The 14,823-nt window shown below is 59.2% G+C and overlaps 1 protein-coding gene across 2 annotated transcripts; it reads right to left on the reverse strand.

Annotated features, from left to right (window-relative positions):
- Positions 1–3,174: 3,174 nt before the first annotated feature.
- TSPO (translocator protein) lies at positions 3,175–13,321 on the reverse strand. 2 transcript variants are annotated; one of them, XM_027595694.1, is made up of 4 exons: positions 13,245–13,321; positions 5,923–6,136; positions 4,134–4,272; positions 3,175–3,613 (listed from the first exon to the last, which is right to left on the reverse strand). In XM_027595694.1, exons 2-4 carry the CDS (start codon positions 6,102–6,104, stop codon positions 3,425–3,427), a joined length of 510 nt encoding a protein of 169 aa, XP_027451495.1. In that variant the 5' UTR covers positions 6,105–6,136; positions 13,245–13,321; the 3' UTR covers positions 3,175–3,424. The 2 variants fall into 2 exon arrangements, with proteins under 2 accessions (XP_027451495.1, XP_027451494.1); XM_027595693.2 differs by lacking the exon at positions 13,245–13,321 and adding an exon at positions 11,155–11,239.
- Between the last annotated feature and the right edge of the window lie 1,502 nt (positions 13,322–14,823).

Consider the following 14,823-nt stretch of genomic DNA (forward strand, 5'->3'; position numbering starts at 1 on the left):
CAAGACGTCCCCTTGGAGAAACGGAAGAAGACGGTGGTTCGGCTGCCAGGTGCCCGTCTGGGTCCGTCAGGACCGCAGTAACAGAATACAACTGGGGGGCTTACGCGACAGGAGTTCCTACCTCACGGTTAGGAGGCTGGGGCGACCCGGGATCAGGGGGTGGCAGATTTGGTATCTTTAAGGACCCTCTTCCTGGTTCACAGATGGCCACCCTCTCCCTGTGTCCTCATGTGGGAAGGGGCAAGGGAGCTTTGTGGGGTCTCCTGTACCCCACACTGACCCCATTCGTGAGGGCACCACCCTCATGCCTGATCACCTCCCGAGGTCCCCACCTCCTAGGACCGTCACACTGGGGGTGGGATTCAACATAGGGATTTAAGGAAACACTCAGACCGCAGAAGTTTCCTCCCGCAAAGTGGGATTCCCCTGCACTGGTTCCGTTTCAGAGCAGAACGCAGCGGGGACACATGTGGAGCCAGGGCGCACCTTGGCGTCATGGGCAGTGCCCAGGAGTCTCGTCATGCACCCTGGGGCCTCAGGGAATGGGATTCTCTTCGAGCCTGTTTCCTCGCCCTGGGGATGGGGGTGATGGGAGACCCTAACTGCTCTTAGGGCAGCTGGAGGGTCCACCGGGCGGATGCAGGAGGGGCGTGAGTGCCGTTGGCCAGCACAGTGAGGCCCCCTGGCGGTGGGCAGAGCCCCCCCCAACATGCCATCTGGACATGCCCTGCAAGGGATCTCCTGTGCCCCTCAGGACGAGCACTCACACCACGGTATTCATTCAGATGCCTAACAGGGATAGCGAGCCTGCTCATTCCCAGTTCACTTGAAATCCGGTGACCCAGGATACTCTGAGCAGGCATGGCTGTGATCAGAGGACTACATGATCCAGGCTCTCCTTAATTATAAGCGGGCTTTTCCCCAATTCTAGTCCTCGCACCTCTGATCAGTGAAAATCAGACATCCCCAAGGAAGGGCATCAGGCAGGGCCCCCACTGTCCCTGAAGACCATACTCGCGGTGGAGAGGGCTCTTACCCTTGGAAGTACTTCTTTCTGGTACTATTTTCACTGGAGTCACTTCATGTTGAGATTTTTTTTTTTTAAAGACAGAGAGTGTGAGTCGGGGGAGGAAAGACGGAGAGGGAGAAGCAGACTCTGCTGAGCAGGGAGCCCCACGCGGGGCTCAATCCCAGGACCCCGGGATCACGACCTGAGCCAAAGCCAGACGCCCAACAGACCGAGCCACCCAGGCGCCCGTGTTGAGAATTCCTTAAAGTGCAGATTTGTTAAGAGTTGGACGTCTAGAGTCAACCAGGAGTTACAGCCACAGTATTAATTGTACCAAAGTTCTACAGAACCACACAAAACAAGTCCAAAAGGTAAAACTTGAGATGCTGGTGGTGAAATTTAGAAAGATTCTCAGTGATGATCCGTGGCCACATAAACACCCCCAGACGTGGTGGCCTCTTCCTGGAGAGGCATCAGAGATCCGCAGGGGCCAATGACAACATCAAAGTGCTCGGCACACACCCGAGCATCCCTGCCGATGGCCGGCCAAACCCTCCTGGGCTGTATGAATGACCTTGTCTTGCATCCCTTACGGCCAGTCTGCTACAGAGGGAAGCAAATGCCCAGATTTAGGATTTCAAGGGCAGGAAGGAGCGCAGACCAGAAGGACTTGACAATCCATGAGGTATGGATTTTTCTATTAAACCAACATGGACATTGTCAGAAGCCTGACGTTCCTAGTGGATGCCAAAGCTCAGATAAAAGAATGCGGTCTACTTAGGAAGAACGGGGGCGGGCGGGGAGCATCACAAGAAAGCCAGCCAACACAATGGCAAAGTACATCTGTCTCTCATCCATTTTTGTGGCCGGGGGGGGGGGGGAAGTATGTGGGATATTGCCAGAGATGAATGAAGCCACAAGCGAATGCAAGGGACAAAAGCCTGCATGAGGATCCCAGAAGTCTCAGGTGCACTTAAGTGCTAAGTACAGCACATCTGGGGGGCACACGGGGGGCCTGTGATGACACTTCAGTGCCCCTCCCCCCCAGACCATCTTGGAGAACTTCAGAAATAATTAAAAGGATACTCAAAGTGTCCCCCATCGGAGCCTCTGCTCTGGGGAGCATCAGAGAATCCGCATGAGGAGCTGGCCGAGGTGCACAGGCTTCCAGCAGAGCGTCATCCGCCCGTCATCCAGCTCCAGAGGAGGTCGAGGTGACAGCCCCTGCGAGAGCCGCCCCTTCTCCCAGCTGAATGCGGTCAGCTGTCTCTCCCGGAGCTTTCCTACCATTGTAACTGCGTCCTGTCTGAATGTGAGGAGCAGGCAAGGGGGTGAGGAGCAGGCAAGGGGGCGGGGAGCGCCCAGCAGAACACCCGGCCTGCCCAAATGACAGAGCGAAGCAACACTCTTGCCTGTGTGAGTGATCGACAACCAAAACCAAAACAAGCCGCCAAAGGCCGGCAGGTGCCAGCACCCCGGTGCCAGGCGGCCCGGAATGTGGGAGCATGAAGCTGGAGCCAAGGTGTCACCCCAGCAGGAGGCTGCCTGCGCGACAGGCCTCTGCCAGCCTCCCCCTCCCCAGCAGCTGCCTGCAGAGGACCTGGACAACCCAATTCGAACCTGGGGGTGACACCTCCAAACCTGGGCAGGCCTGGGCCAATGAAGGGCTGCGGTCTCCGGGACCAGGACACAGGCCCTACTGCCGACTGGTGTTTACAGGGCTGCCCCTGGTGGAGTGAGGCTGGCATGAGTCCCAGCACCCGAGGGGCAGGTCAGGCAGTGTCCCCAGCTCCGGGCCCAGCCCCATCCGGGCCGAGGCCAGCTGAGGGCCCTGAGGTGCCAGCCCAGGCCGACTGCGGGCCCACACCCTGCACTAAGCTTCCTGGAGGCTGAGAGAGTGGATAGGACTGAGCTCTGGGCCTGCTGCCCGCCTGTCCTAGCAGCATCAGAGCCAGGGTGTGGGCTCCGGGTCGAACCTGGGCGGCTCCAGTCCGGGGCAGGCCACCTCACCTCTTGGAGGGTCTTGGGAGGGACCCGAGAAGTACAGGTAAGCGCTGACCTGGTCCAGCCTCATCTGGAGGATGCAGCCCAGGCATATCCAGCAGTAGGATGAGTGCCCCCCTTCCCCGTGGCCAGGAGTCCCACCCAAGTAAAAAGGCCACTGCCAGGAGGTTAAAACTTTTATTTGGCTTCTAACCTTCCGTGTTCCGAGAGCATGCTTGGGGCAGTGCAGAAAGCGCAGGACGCCGTTTCTGGGATAGAGGCTCGGCCTGGGGCACTTCTGAAGCTGGTGGTGACCCCCGGGGCTGAGACCCAGACAGACCTGCAGGCCAGGCGGCCATGGAAGTATAAGGGCCACCACCCTGGGCAGCACCTGATCGGCAGCAGCTGTGGTCCTCAGAGGACGGGGCTCTTTCATTCGGCGAGCCGACGGCCACCACGCCAGCCTTGGTTGTCCCGCCATACACAGTAGTTGAGTGTGGCTGCAAAGGCCAGCCAGGCCAGGTACGGGTAGAGCAGGCGGGCGGCTGGTGGGCTCACCCCGTGCCAGGCCACAGCCGTGGCTCCTGCCAGCCCACCCGTCAGCAGGAGGTCCACCAGCGCCTGCAGAGACACAGGGGCGGGGACAGGGAGGCCTGAGACTCCTTGTACTCACCGGGTGCATGTCCCAGCTGGCCGCTCACGGGGTGCACTCAAGGGAACACTCTATTCCATCCCCAAGTGACCCCATCAAGTCCCTCCCTTGGTCTCTGCCTCAGTTTCCCCTCTGTAAAACGGGAACAATCACCCCGGCCTGATCCATGCCGTATGAAGGATGCACGGCACCAGGCGTCATGTTTTCCTATACCATGGCCCCTCAACCAAGCCAGCAAGCCCGTCTGGTTCTGTGAGAACCCTGCAAACTTCCTTCATCGGAGGAGAAGCAGCTGGGGGCTCCATGGGAGGCCGCTGGTCCCCTAAAAGCTTCTGAGAGATGCTGACCACGAGCCGTGTGCCATCCCTGCCCCCGGATCTTTAGACCCTCACCCCATCTAGGATGTGATGCCCTCTGTCCCCCAAGGAAGGGCCGCTCCTCCACAGGCCATCTCCAGGGACCAAGAAGACTGGCCAAGGCCACACTTACCCAACCCATTTGTCGGCTGCCAAAGAAGAGGGGAGGCCATGCCCAGTTCAAGGCCAGCTGCCCGGCATAGAGACCCAGGGGAACCACAGCCTCCTCCGAGAAGCCCCCCAGCTCTTTCCAGACCATGTAGGAGCCATACCTGAAACAGAGGCCACCTAGTCAGGGCACGAGCAGGGAAGAGACCATGTTCACCTACGGGACGACACAGTGGTGGCTCAGGCATGTTCTGCCACCGACTGTTCTGTGACCTCAGGGAACTTGCTTGACTTCTCTGGGCCTTCACTGCTCCCAGGATTGCTGTGCGGATTTGAGTTAACACCCAGGCGGTGCTTAGGTCAGTGCCTGGCACGTGGGACACTCAGTAAATATCTACCATTATTATCATCGGGGCCTGGAGAGGAAAGCATACGAGTGAGAAACAGGCTCCTAACCTAGCCAGGTGCGCCCACACAGAAGACAGGACATTTCGGTTGGGCCTTTGAGGGCGAGTAGGAGTTTGCTAGGGGGGAGAAAACAAGCATCTGCACACACTTAGGAGCAGGTGTGAGCCCCTGAATCAGCCTGTGGGCCTGGAGGTTGAGGTCTGGGGGGGGCAGCAGAGAGGTGAGGCTAAAGAGGCCGATGGGAACCTGGTCATGGGGGTTCTTAGAACCACGAGGGCAGCAGTAACACCACTAACAGGAACAGCTAGTGTCCCCCAGCACTTACACATGCAGGCACTGCTCTGGCTCTTTCCAAGTATCAGCTCATTTCATCTTCATGATAATGCTGTGAGGTGGGCAGTATTATCACCCCTGTGTTACAGGTGGGGAAACTGAGGCACAGAGCGGCTAAGTGACTCAGATCTCTTGGCAGGCAACCGGTAGGTAAAGGCAGGATTTGAACCCAGGTGGCCAGGGCCAGAGCCCAAGCTCTTCACTCCATGAGAGATTTGACCTTATCAGGGTCACAGGGAGCCTCTGCAGGGTCCCACGAAAGAGAGACCAGGGTCACATGTGGGCTTTATCAGGATCTCACTGGTGGAGGAAAGCCAAGAGGGAGTCGGCAGGCCTGGAGGCTGGAGCAGGGAGAGGCAGAAACAGTGGTGCCTGGGCTGGGATCGGGCAGGAGAGAGCAGGACACAGGAAGAGCTGGGAGCCTGGCTGGGCAGGGCCCGGGCCCGGGACTGGCTGGGGGTGGTGCCCACGAGACACCCAGGTTGTACAGACTGTCTTATTCCCATCAGAACCCGGAGGCATCCAGCCTGGCTTCTGCTACCTGCTCCCTGGGCGCCCGGCATCTGCAGCCCCACCCAGTACTGGGCTGGCATAGACCCAGGATGCAGGGAACCTTCCAGAAGGAGGGCAGGGAGCTGGATGCAGTTCCCACTGGGGCCACCAGGGGGTGCCCTCCCCCGCCCAGCTCTTCCTTTCCTCTGGGGCAATCGCAGGGGTGTAGTCCCAAGGCTTCCTGCAGGAGGCCCCTTGTCAAATGGGTGGTCTTGAAAATTAACCAAGATCCTGGCACTGAGCGGATGCTCAACGAGTGGTAGCTACGAGAATTGTTCCTGTTGCTGCCACTATTGGTCTTGGAGGCTGCCCAGGTCTGAACTTGACACGCGGAGCCCGCCTCCCCCTGGAGTTGCGAAAACAGCCAGGGTGCCTCCGCCGGGCTCCGGCCCGCCCCTCCCCCTTCCCGGAGGCCCCGGAGGAGGTGGTTCAGCCCGGAAACGCCTGCTTCCCCAGGAGCACGTGGAGGAGACGCTCTGCCCTGGGGCCTCGAGAGGGGGAGGATGGCCCAGCCCACTTACCCCATGGCCGAGTAGAGGGTGCCCCAGATGGGGCCCAGTGCCCAGCGGGGCGGGTGCCACGTGGGCTTCTGCAGGCTGGCGTACCAGCGGAGGCCCTCCCCACGGACGTAGTATGAGCCTAGGAAGCCCCCCAGGCTGGGCACCAGGGTGAAGCCCACGGCGGGCACCCAAGTTGGGGCCATCGCTGCTGCGGTCACTGCTGCTCTGGAAGGTTCTGCAAGAGAAGACAGGGGTGGGGTAGGGGGGCACTCCAGAACTGGGGTGAGCCTTCCCCAAGCACTGGGCAGGGAGGGGCTGGGTTCACCCCGGCAGCCCCTGCCAGCCCATGCCATGGCTCCAGGGAGCACATTTCCACCCAAAAACTCCTGCCCCCCCCCCGCCCCCACCCGAGGCTGCCCGGACTGGCCGGAGCCTCTGGGCGGCCCTGCCCCCAGAATTGGTCCCGCCTCAGCTCCTGCCCCAGCTGCCAGCGTCCTGTACTCTCTCTCACCCTCACCCTTGACCTTAGGTCTCCTGTCAAGTGACCCCTCTTCTGATTCAAGGCCAGTTTGTGTCCCCTCCACCCGGACGGCTTCCTGGCCCTTCCTCCCCAGGCCAACTGACAGCCCGGCGCTCTGAGAGGCCTGCATCGGTCCACACCCCGTGCTTTATGTTCTACTACTTCTCATTCCCTCTCTCACCATTCATTCACTCATTCACTCATTCACTCATTCACTCATTCAATAACTGGTATCACACAGAGCTTGGCTCAAATCCTGGCTCCCCACTACGTCACTGTGACCTCAGGCAAATCACTTCAACTCTCTGGGCCTCAGTTTCCCCCTCTGTAGAATGGGATATCAACACTGCCTGCCTGGGCCCAGCCCAGTGGGGGAGCATCCAGTTAGTTTACCACCACCCTACAAGCCCACCCTCAAATCACCTTCCCTTCCCTCTGTGTCAGAGAGGGAAAGCTGCCTGCCTGGAGTTACACAGCACCCTGGGGCCAAGCTCTGCCCAGTCAAAAAGCTGCTCCCACCCTGACACCCGGGATCACGGAGGTGGTGGGTGGGAAAGAACAGGAGTTAGCAAGAGTTCAAGGCTAGTGAGGGCCTGTCAGCCACCCTGAGAGTCTGGCAGGGCTCAGGGCAGGGAAGGTCTCTGTGTCAGGCCTGGGTGCTGCCACCCCAAGGGCTGGGGACCCAGTCATCAGGTCTGTCCATTGTGCTCATCAACTATGTCCCCTTCCCCAGCGGCCCCAAGGTCTGCTCGAGGACCTACTAGGCACGAAGCAGTGGGTACGGCCCCCAGCAGGCTGAATTGCTCGTTGGGGCTGAGAGTCCAGAGTGACGGCAAGGGGGTGGGGAGTCCCTGGCTGGTCATCTCACGCCAACTTCTGACTGGACCTGCTGTAGGACCCTCAGCCCATGAGCACCCCAATTGGGACTCAGTTTCCCCACCATAAAATGAGGGGGCTGGGCTCCCACTGCCACACTCTGATCCTAACTGGAGAACCTGGAGGTGTTTGTTTGCTTGAGATAAGAAGCCATCCAGACTTGAGTTCAGCAAACCCGCAGCTTGACCAGCTAGGGTAGGGGCTGGGGACCCAGGGTAGACGGAACAGGAGAGTCCCTGCGAGGGGCACAGACAGAAAGGGTACCCCCGACCCGGGATCAAGGAAAAGATGGTCCTGGCAGGGTGGCGAGCAGTTCCTGCACGGGGACACAGGAAGGGAGAGCAGTCAGGGAATGAAAGGCAAGGGTGAGCTGAGGGCGTCGCCTGCCTGCGGGGGAGCAGATGCAGGGAAAAGGCTGTGCTCGCTCTGGAGGCCCTGGGGAGGTATCAAGGGCCTCAGAGCAAAGGGTGAAGGCTGCCCTGGGGAGAGGGGGGAGCTGCCAGCATGGGGCTCCGTGAAGCCCCATGAGATGCAGAAGCAACCTTCATGCCCAACAAGCGGGGACCATAAAGGCCTGGTCGACCCCCAAATCCAGCTTTTGAGGACTCTAATAATGTGAAAATTGTTCTCAACATAACGTTAAGCGAAGAAAGAGGAATATAAAGTCGACTAGAGAATGATCCCAATTAAAAAAAAAAACAAAACAAAAAAACTGGGGCACCTGGGTGGCTCAGTCGTTAAGCGTCTGCCTTCGGCTCAGGTCTGGATCCCAGGGTCCTGGGATCGAGCCCCGCATCGGGCTCCCTGCTCGGCGGGAAGCCCGCTTCTCCCTCTCCCTCTCCCCCTGCTTGTGTTCCTTCTCTCGCTGTGTCTCTGTCAAATAAATAAAATCTTAAAAAAAAGAAAAAAAAACAGATGACCCAGGCATTTTATTTTATTTTTTTTAAGATTTTATTTCTTTATTTGAGAGAGAGAGAATGAGAGACAGAGAGCATGAAAGGGAAGAGGGTCAGAGGGAGAAGCAGACTCCCCGCTGAGCGGGGAGCCCGATGCGGGACTCGATCCCGGGACTCCAGGATCACCACCTGAGCCGAAGGCAGTCGCTTAACCACCTGAGCCACCCAGGCGCCCCGACACAGGCATTTTAAAAACTAAAGATTCACGAAGGTGTTATAATCTCAGCCATCATAATCACAGAGCTAACGTTGCTGGGCAATGGCTATATGCCCACCACCCATCCATCCTTGCCCTGCGGGGAACTGCCCCATCTTATCCCATCAGCCAGTGAAGACCGGAGGCCGGGAGCAGGGAGGCATCGGCCCAGGGCCCCTCCGCAAGTGGGCAGCTGGGGATTCTAAGGGCTGCCCTTGGTGGGATTTATGATGCTATGTTCCTTCCATCTTTATCGTTTTCCAAAATGTCTATAATGAGCATCACTTAATTTTATTTATTTATTATTTTTTAAGATTTTATTTACTAATTTGACAGAGAGAGACACAGCGAGAGAGGGAACACAAGCAGGGGGAGGGGGAGAGGGAGAAGCAGGCTTCCCGCGGAGCAGGGAGCCCGATGCGGGGCTCGATCCCAGGACCCTGGGATCATGACCTGAGCCGAAGGCAGCCGCTTAAGGACTGAGCCACCCAGGCGCCCCTCCCTACTACTTTTGTACCTTTTCTGTACGTCTAGGATTAGTTCAAAATAGAACATTAAAAAAGAAGTATCCTGGTTTGGCTAACAGTTCGCACTGTCCCTTACTTCTGCCCTGACCCCAGCCCCAGCCCCCGCTCCCCCTGCCCCCAGGGCCCTCAGAGCCTCCCACTTCCACCACATCACTCCTGCTCTGAGATTGTCAGTGGGGTTCCGTCCCCGAGGTTTTCTTCTACTTTTTTTAAATTGAGGTAAAATTTGCATAACATAAAATTAACCATTTAGAGTGCATGATTCAGTGACATTCAGTACACTTCCGATATCAAGTTCCAAAACACTTTTGTCACCCCAAATGAACACCTGTACCCACTGCAGTCACGCCTTGTCCCTCCCTCCCCAAGCCCCTGGTAAGCAGCAATCTGCCCTCTGTCTCTGTGGATTTACCTTTTCTGGACATTTCATGTAAATGGAATTATACAATACGGGGCCTTTGGGGTCTGGCTTCTGTCACGGAACATGTTTCTGAAATTCACTCACATTGCACCACCTGCCCATACTTCTCTGCAAGGTTCTGTGGGCAGGGGCACTCCTGTCCCCCTGCCACAGCACCCAGCCCGTGCCCAGGAAATGCCACACAGGACTTGCCCACGGTGCCCGCCGAGTGGGCCCTAGAGCCCATCAACCAAGCCCCCTGCTGTGCAGAACAAACCACGGCCCCAAGAGGTTGGTGGCTTCCCTAAGGCCTCAGTGACAGAGTAGGGTCTGAGCCTTGTGTTCCTGCCCCCACTCCCGCTGCCCCTTCCAGAGCCTGGCTGTGTTTAATATTTCACTGGGCCTTGGGGATCAGAGAGTTTGCCCAGCTCGAAGGTCAGACCAGAAAGGCCAGATAGAAACAGCCCAGACAGGGAGCTTCCTGTGGCCTCTGGGGGACTGCCCAGCTCCTGAATCACCCGACTGGGGGACCCACCAGGCTGAGTCACACTCGGCTGGGCTGGGCTGGGCTAGCCCAGGCAGGCCTGAGAGAGATGTGCTCTGGGATGGGGTCCCAGGGAGGGCTGGGGAAGGTCAGGGAGCACCCATGACTGGGAAAAGACTTGGGATGCAAGTAGAAGGGCAAAGCCACCCACATACCCTTTACTTCCATCAACATCAGACAGTGACTAAGAACCCAAATGTTGGCTTGCCTCCAGTTTGTTTTGTAATCCCAGGCCAAAGCTCCTCTCTGGGCCTCAGTTTCCCTTACATCAGTATCATCAGGGTATAACCTGTCCTGCCTGCTTCATGGGGTCATCGGGAGGCTCAAGTGAGTACCAGACAAGTGAGGGGCTGTGGCTGTCAGGGCTGGGGCCACTCGCCCCATTTCCTCTGGGGGAAGAAGCGGCCCTGTGGCATAGACCCAAGGCTGAAAGACATCAGCCAGTCAGGCACTGGATGCTAAGTGAGGCAAAAGTCTTCACACACAGCTCCGCCCTCAGGCCTGGGGCCACTCAGGGCCAAGCAATTCTGAAACAGAGGCCAAGAAGGGCCAAAGGCTCAGGACCTGGGATCAGGAGAAGGTTCTAGGCCTCTGGGGTGGTGCTTGGTGGCTCACCCTGGTGCTCATACTTGACTTACTCTTCACAGCAGCTGCAGGGACGGTGACCAGCTGCTTCTCTCTGGGGGCCTCACCCAGGAGCCACGCCCTCCTGGCCTCCACGGTGGACATTACTATTCCCACCGTCCAGATAAGGAAACTGAGGCACAGGGAATCCCAGGATTTTCCAGATCTGTATGACTCTGAGGCCCAGAGCACCCCCATCCCTGAGCGGGGAGTCTGCTGGCCTCAGCTCTGGGCCACACGGCCATTTACCTTGATACCTGTGTCGCCTCCTTCCCTCAGCCTCCTTCTCATTCCCACATGGCACTTAAGGCCTGCCCAGAGGGCCGAGGGGGCTCCCGCCCTACCTCCGCGGTCACACCCTCTGCCCAGTGTCAGAAGAGTCTTTCAGGGCCAGCATGCTCACTCCCTCCAGCCCCAGCACCAGTGTCCCAGCCCCCACGGGGCATCAGACCCCTTCTCAGCTAGGGGCAGCAGTAACAGGACCTGAATGCCCCCTGTCCCCCCAAGGGTGGGACTCAGGACCTCCTGTCCTTAAGGAGGACAGGAGGAGTCCTTAGCTCCTGCTCCCCGCCAAAAGACTCCAGACCCGTTTCTGGCCCTAAGATCTCACCTGCCAGGCCTCTTGCCCCCATCTGTGAAGCGGGGGCTCAGCTAGTGAGTCTCTGGGGCATCCTCCTGTTTCCCGAGGCCTCCCTAGAGAACGTGGCAGAAACTGCCCCCCGGACAGAACAAAGAGTTTGTTTCTCCGATTCTCTCCTCCACCCCGGCTGTACCCCAGCCCTCCTAGGCCTTCTCTCTCACCCAAGCCCCCCCCCGCTGTCCCGGGACTGGTGTTAAGGCCCCTTTCTTTTTTAAAATGACTCACAGCTAATCCTCCCCATTATAACCTCTGTGAATCTTTTTCATTATGCAAGTACCCAGTACAACTGCCAATAGGTCAGGAGGGATCCATATCCAGCTGGTAACCGGGAGGTCTGGGACGGGGTCGGGCTGGGAGTGACAAGGGGGAATTTGCTCCGTGGAGAATGACTACTTTTTTAAACACAAAGAGCATATTCAGACACGGCTTGCACAATCAGAAGTAAGTAAAAGAAAGTACAAATAAAAAAAAAAAAACAAAAAACCACAGATTCCAAAACAAAATAATGAAAATGTAAAAGTGTATATAGTAAAAAGGAGGCTCCCTCCCTTGGAGCCCAAGCCCCTCACCTCACCCCTGAGCAACCCATGGCCAACGGTTTCTGGCTGCTCCGGCCAGCTACTATTCAGTCACTGACACAGAGGGTACAGAGGACGGAGCAGGGCCTTGAACCATATGGCTCCCCAGCTGTATCACTATGTGACCCTGGACACAGGCTCCTGGGTGAGCCTCAGTTTCCCTCAGTTCAAAGGCTCCCCTCTGAGCCTCCCTTTGGGTGTGCTGCGCAGCCATCTGGAAACAGAAGGAGGCAGGCTTCCCCACCACCACCCCGCTCCGTGAAAAGGCTTGCTATCCCCCCACCTCTTGCTCCTTGGGTCCTTTCAAGGCAGCGGACAAACGCCCTCGCTCCATGAGGCAGATATCCGCCCCTGCTGCCCTGCAGGGCTCCCCACTTCACCCCCACAGAGGCACCGGAGGCTCGAGGCCCACATTCTGCCAGCTAAGTCTTTCGGTCAACGGCCTGCTGCGTGCCAGGCACCCTGGCGCCCTTCTTGTACACCAGCCCCCTCTGGCATCCTCGCCAAGCCCCATGACCCTTTGGGATCAGCCCCAGTCAACTGTCCCTAGGGGAGGCCCCAGCCCAGCCTCCCTGCCATTCACTGTAGAGCACATGGCTGGTACCGGGTCCCGCCGCACACTAGCAGGCCAGCCCGGCTCCCAGGCCAGGTCCCGCCAGCGGGGTGGACCCCAGAACTCTGCAGTGTGTTCACAGCTCGAAGCCCCACCACTCCTACCGCTGCAGGAGGGGCAACGGACAGGCAGGTCCCAGGCGATCTTCTGCCCACACCAGACCCCTGTCCAGGCGACAGCGCACCTGAGCACTGAACTGGGACTCTTGGGACCCTGTTCTAAGATCCTCTGGGGCCTTAACTGTCTGTGTGCAAATAACCTCCCCAGGTGGTCTGGGTTTCCCCGCCTAGAAATGAAGAGTCTCAAGTGGACCAGGAGCCTGAGGTCTCCCGGGCACTTTGTGATCCTCTCGGTACCCCGCTCAGCCACTCCCGCCCTCCCCCTGACCCCCCTCCCCCATCCGGCTTGCTCATCTGCGGAATGGGCGGGAGCCGGGAGTGGCGGGTCCCTCTCAGCGGCTCGGCTTCCCGCCAGACCCAAGTGGAGGGGGCGGGGCGCGGAGGGGGCGGGCGCGGAGAGGGGCGGGGCACGGAGGGGCCGGGGGTGGGGCGGGACGGGGCGGGGCGGGGCGGAGCCGGGCCCGATTGCTCCAATTCCCCCCCTTCCGGGCTCCCGCTCGTCGCTGGATTCCCGCCGCACAGGATCCCCGACCGCGGAGGTCAGGGCCCCGGCAGCCCACCGCCCGGTAGCCGAGCCCCCTCGTGCTGCCCCCCGGTCGCCCCCTGGGGTCCCCGCCCCGCAGCTCCGGCCTGCCCCCTCCTGCCTCAGTTTGCCCTCGGGCCCCGCGCCGGCGGGCGGGCGCTGTCGGGGGTCGCACCTGCGCGGGGCCACCCCGCCCGCTGCCCGCTCGGCGCCAGGTCCCCACTCACCAGCGATGAGGACGCGCTCCGGGGAGGCACTGCGCGGTGCGAGGTGGTGGCCTAGGTCCCCCGCCCGCCCCGCCCCGGCCGCGAGGCCCCGCCCGGCCCCGGCCCCGCCCGGCTTGGCTGGAAGCCGCGGCCGCCGGAGAGCTCGCTCCTCGCCTCCTCCCCTCTGCCTCTGCCTCCCCGGCCGCGAGCGTCTCTGTCGGCCCTGGTCCTTCCCGTGGCCACCGTCCCGGCTGTGTCGCTGTCAGGTCGCTGCTCTTCCTGAGCCTCACCTTTCCCGTTTGTAAAATGGGGCAACAGGGACCGACTTCAAAGAGGAGAATTACGTTGCCTGATAGCAAAGCCCTGAACACCCTCCCATACGGTAGCCCTGGCCCCCCATCGCCGGAGGAGCACCCTAGTACCTTTAAGCGGTGCCCCGGGCACGAGGAAGGCCGGACTCTGAGTCCTGGTTCAGAGACTTTGTGACTGTTCTCTCTGCCTCCATCTCCTCATCTGTAAAATGGGCACAACAGCGTGGGCCTAATGAGGATGCCACAGGGTAATGTAGGCAGGGCGCCCTGCAGACGCTTGGCACTCAGTGAGTGGAGACTGCAACCATCAGAGCCCCGAGCTGGCCTCCAGTTGGCCAGAGGCACCCTGATGGGCCCAGCATGTCCAGCCCCAGGCCTTGGACACCTCAGCTCATCTGCGGGTGATGCCTTTTTTTTTTTTTTAAAGATTTTATTTATTTATTTAATTGACAGAGGCAGCGAGAGAGGGAACACAAGCAGGGGCAGAGGGAGAGGGAGAAGCAGGCTTCCCGCGAAGCAGGGAGCCCGATACGGGGCTCGATCCCAGGACCCTGGGGGACCATGACCTGAGCCGAAGGCAGTCGCTTAACCAGGTATTGCTTTATCGCTGCAGCCCGGAGCCTGTCCTGGCCCCCTTGGGCTGACTTGGCCAGTCAGGGCCCCTCAGCCTGCAGGAGCCAAAGTGGCCCAAACTGGTCCTTGGGGGAATCACGCGAACTACAGCTTCTTGTCCCCAGCCATAGCGGCTTAGAGCCTCCTGGGCGGCAGTCCAAATAATTAGGCCATGCCATGTTGGCCTTTGCCAGACCTTCCTCCTTCGACTGCTTTGATATAAAGACAAGTGTAATCCAGGCTGAATTGTGTCTTCTTCTGATTTTAAAAGAAATTAAAATATTTCCCTGGGTCCCTCCACATATTGTGGCCCCAGGCACTGGGCCTGCCCGTCTTGATGAAATGGGTCTGGCCACACCTCCCAGCAAGCTGCCCGGCCCTCACCTTCTTCCTGCAAGGAGATGCCTGTGGCTTGGCCAAGTGGCACACTCACTTCCCCTGGAAGACCCGTGGGGAGGAGACAAGGCAGCTTTCCTCCAGCCTCACCCCTACTACACATGGCGCTCAAGGAAATTTCTGCCCCCAAATATCTGCTGCATGCCAGGGCCAAAGGGAGGGGCTAAGAACAAACACAGGGGCCCCCCCGCCCTCCTGAAGCTCGCAAAACCCTGCAGTGGAGAGGGGGTTCACGGGAGGTCTGCATGCAGATGCAGACATGGCAGTGCTGTGCCTGCTGG

The sequence above is a fragment of the Zalophus californianus genome, chromosome 9, assembly GCF_009762305.2.
Source record: "Zalophus californianus isolate mZalCal1 chromosome 9, mZalCal1.pri.v2, whole genome shotgun sequence".
In the NCBI taxonomy this organism is placed as follows: domain Eukaryota; kingdom Metazoa; phylum Chordata; class Mammalia; order Carnivora; family Otariidae; genus Zalophus; species Zalophus californianus.

Coding starts and splice junctions, on each gene's coding strand:
- TSPO (XM_027595693.2), bottom strand. CDS start 11,176: ATGGGGGCAAGAGGCCTGGCAG. Junction 4,273..5,922: donor ACCCTCTACTCGGCCATGGG/GTAAGTGGGCTG, acceptor CCTCTGTTTCAG/GTATGGCTCCTACATGGTCT. Junction 3,614..4,133: donor GCAGCCGACAAATGGGTTGG/GTAAGTGTGGCC, acceptor GTGTCTCTGCAG/GCGCTGGTGGACCTCCTGCT.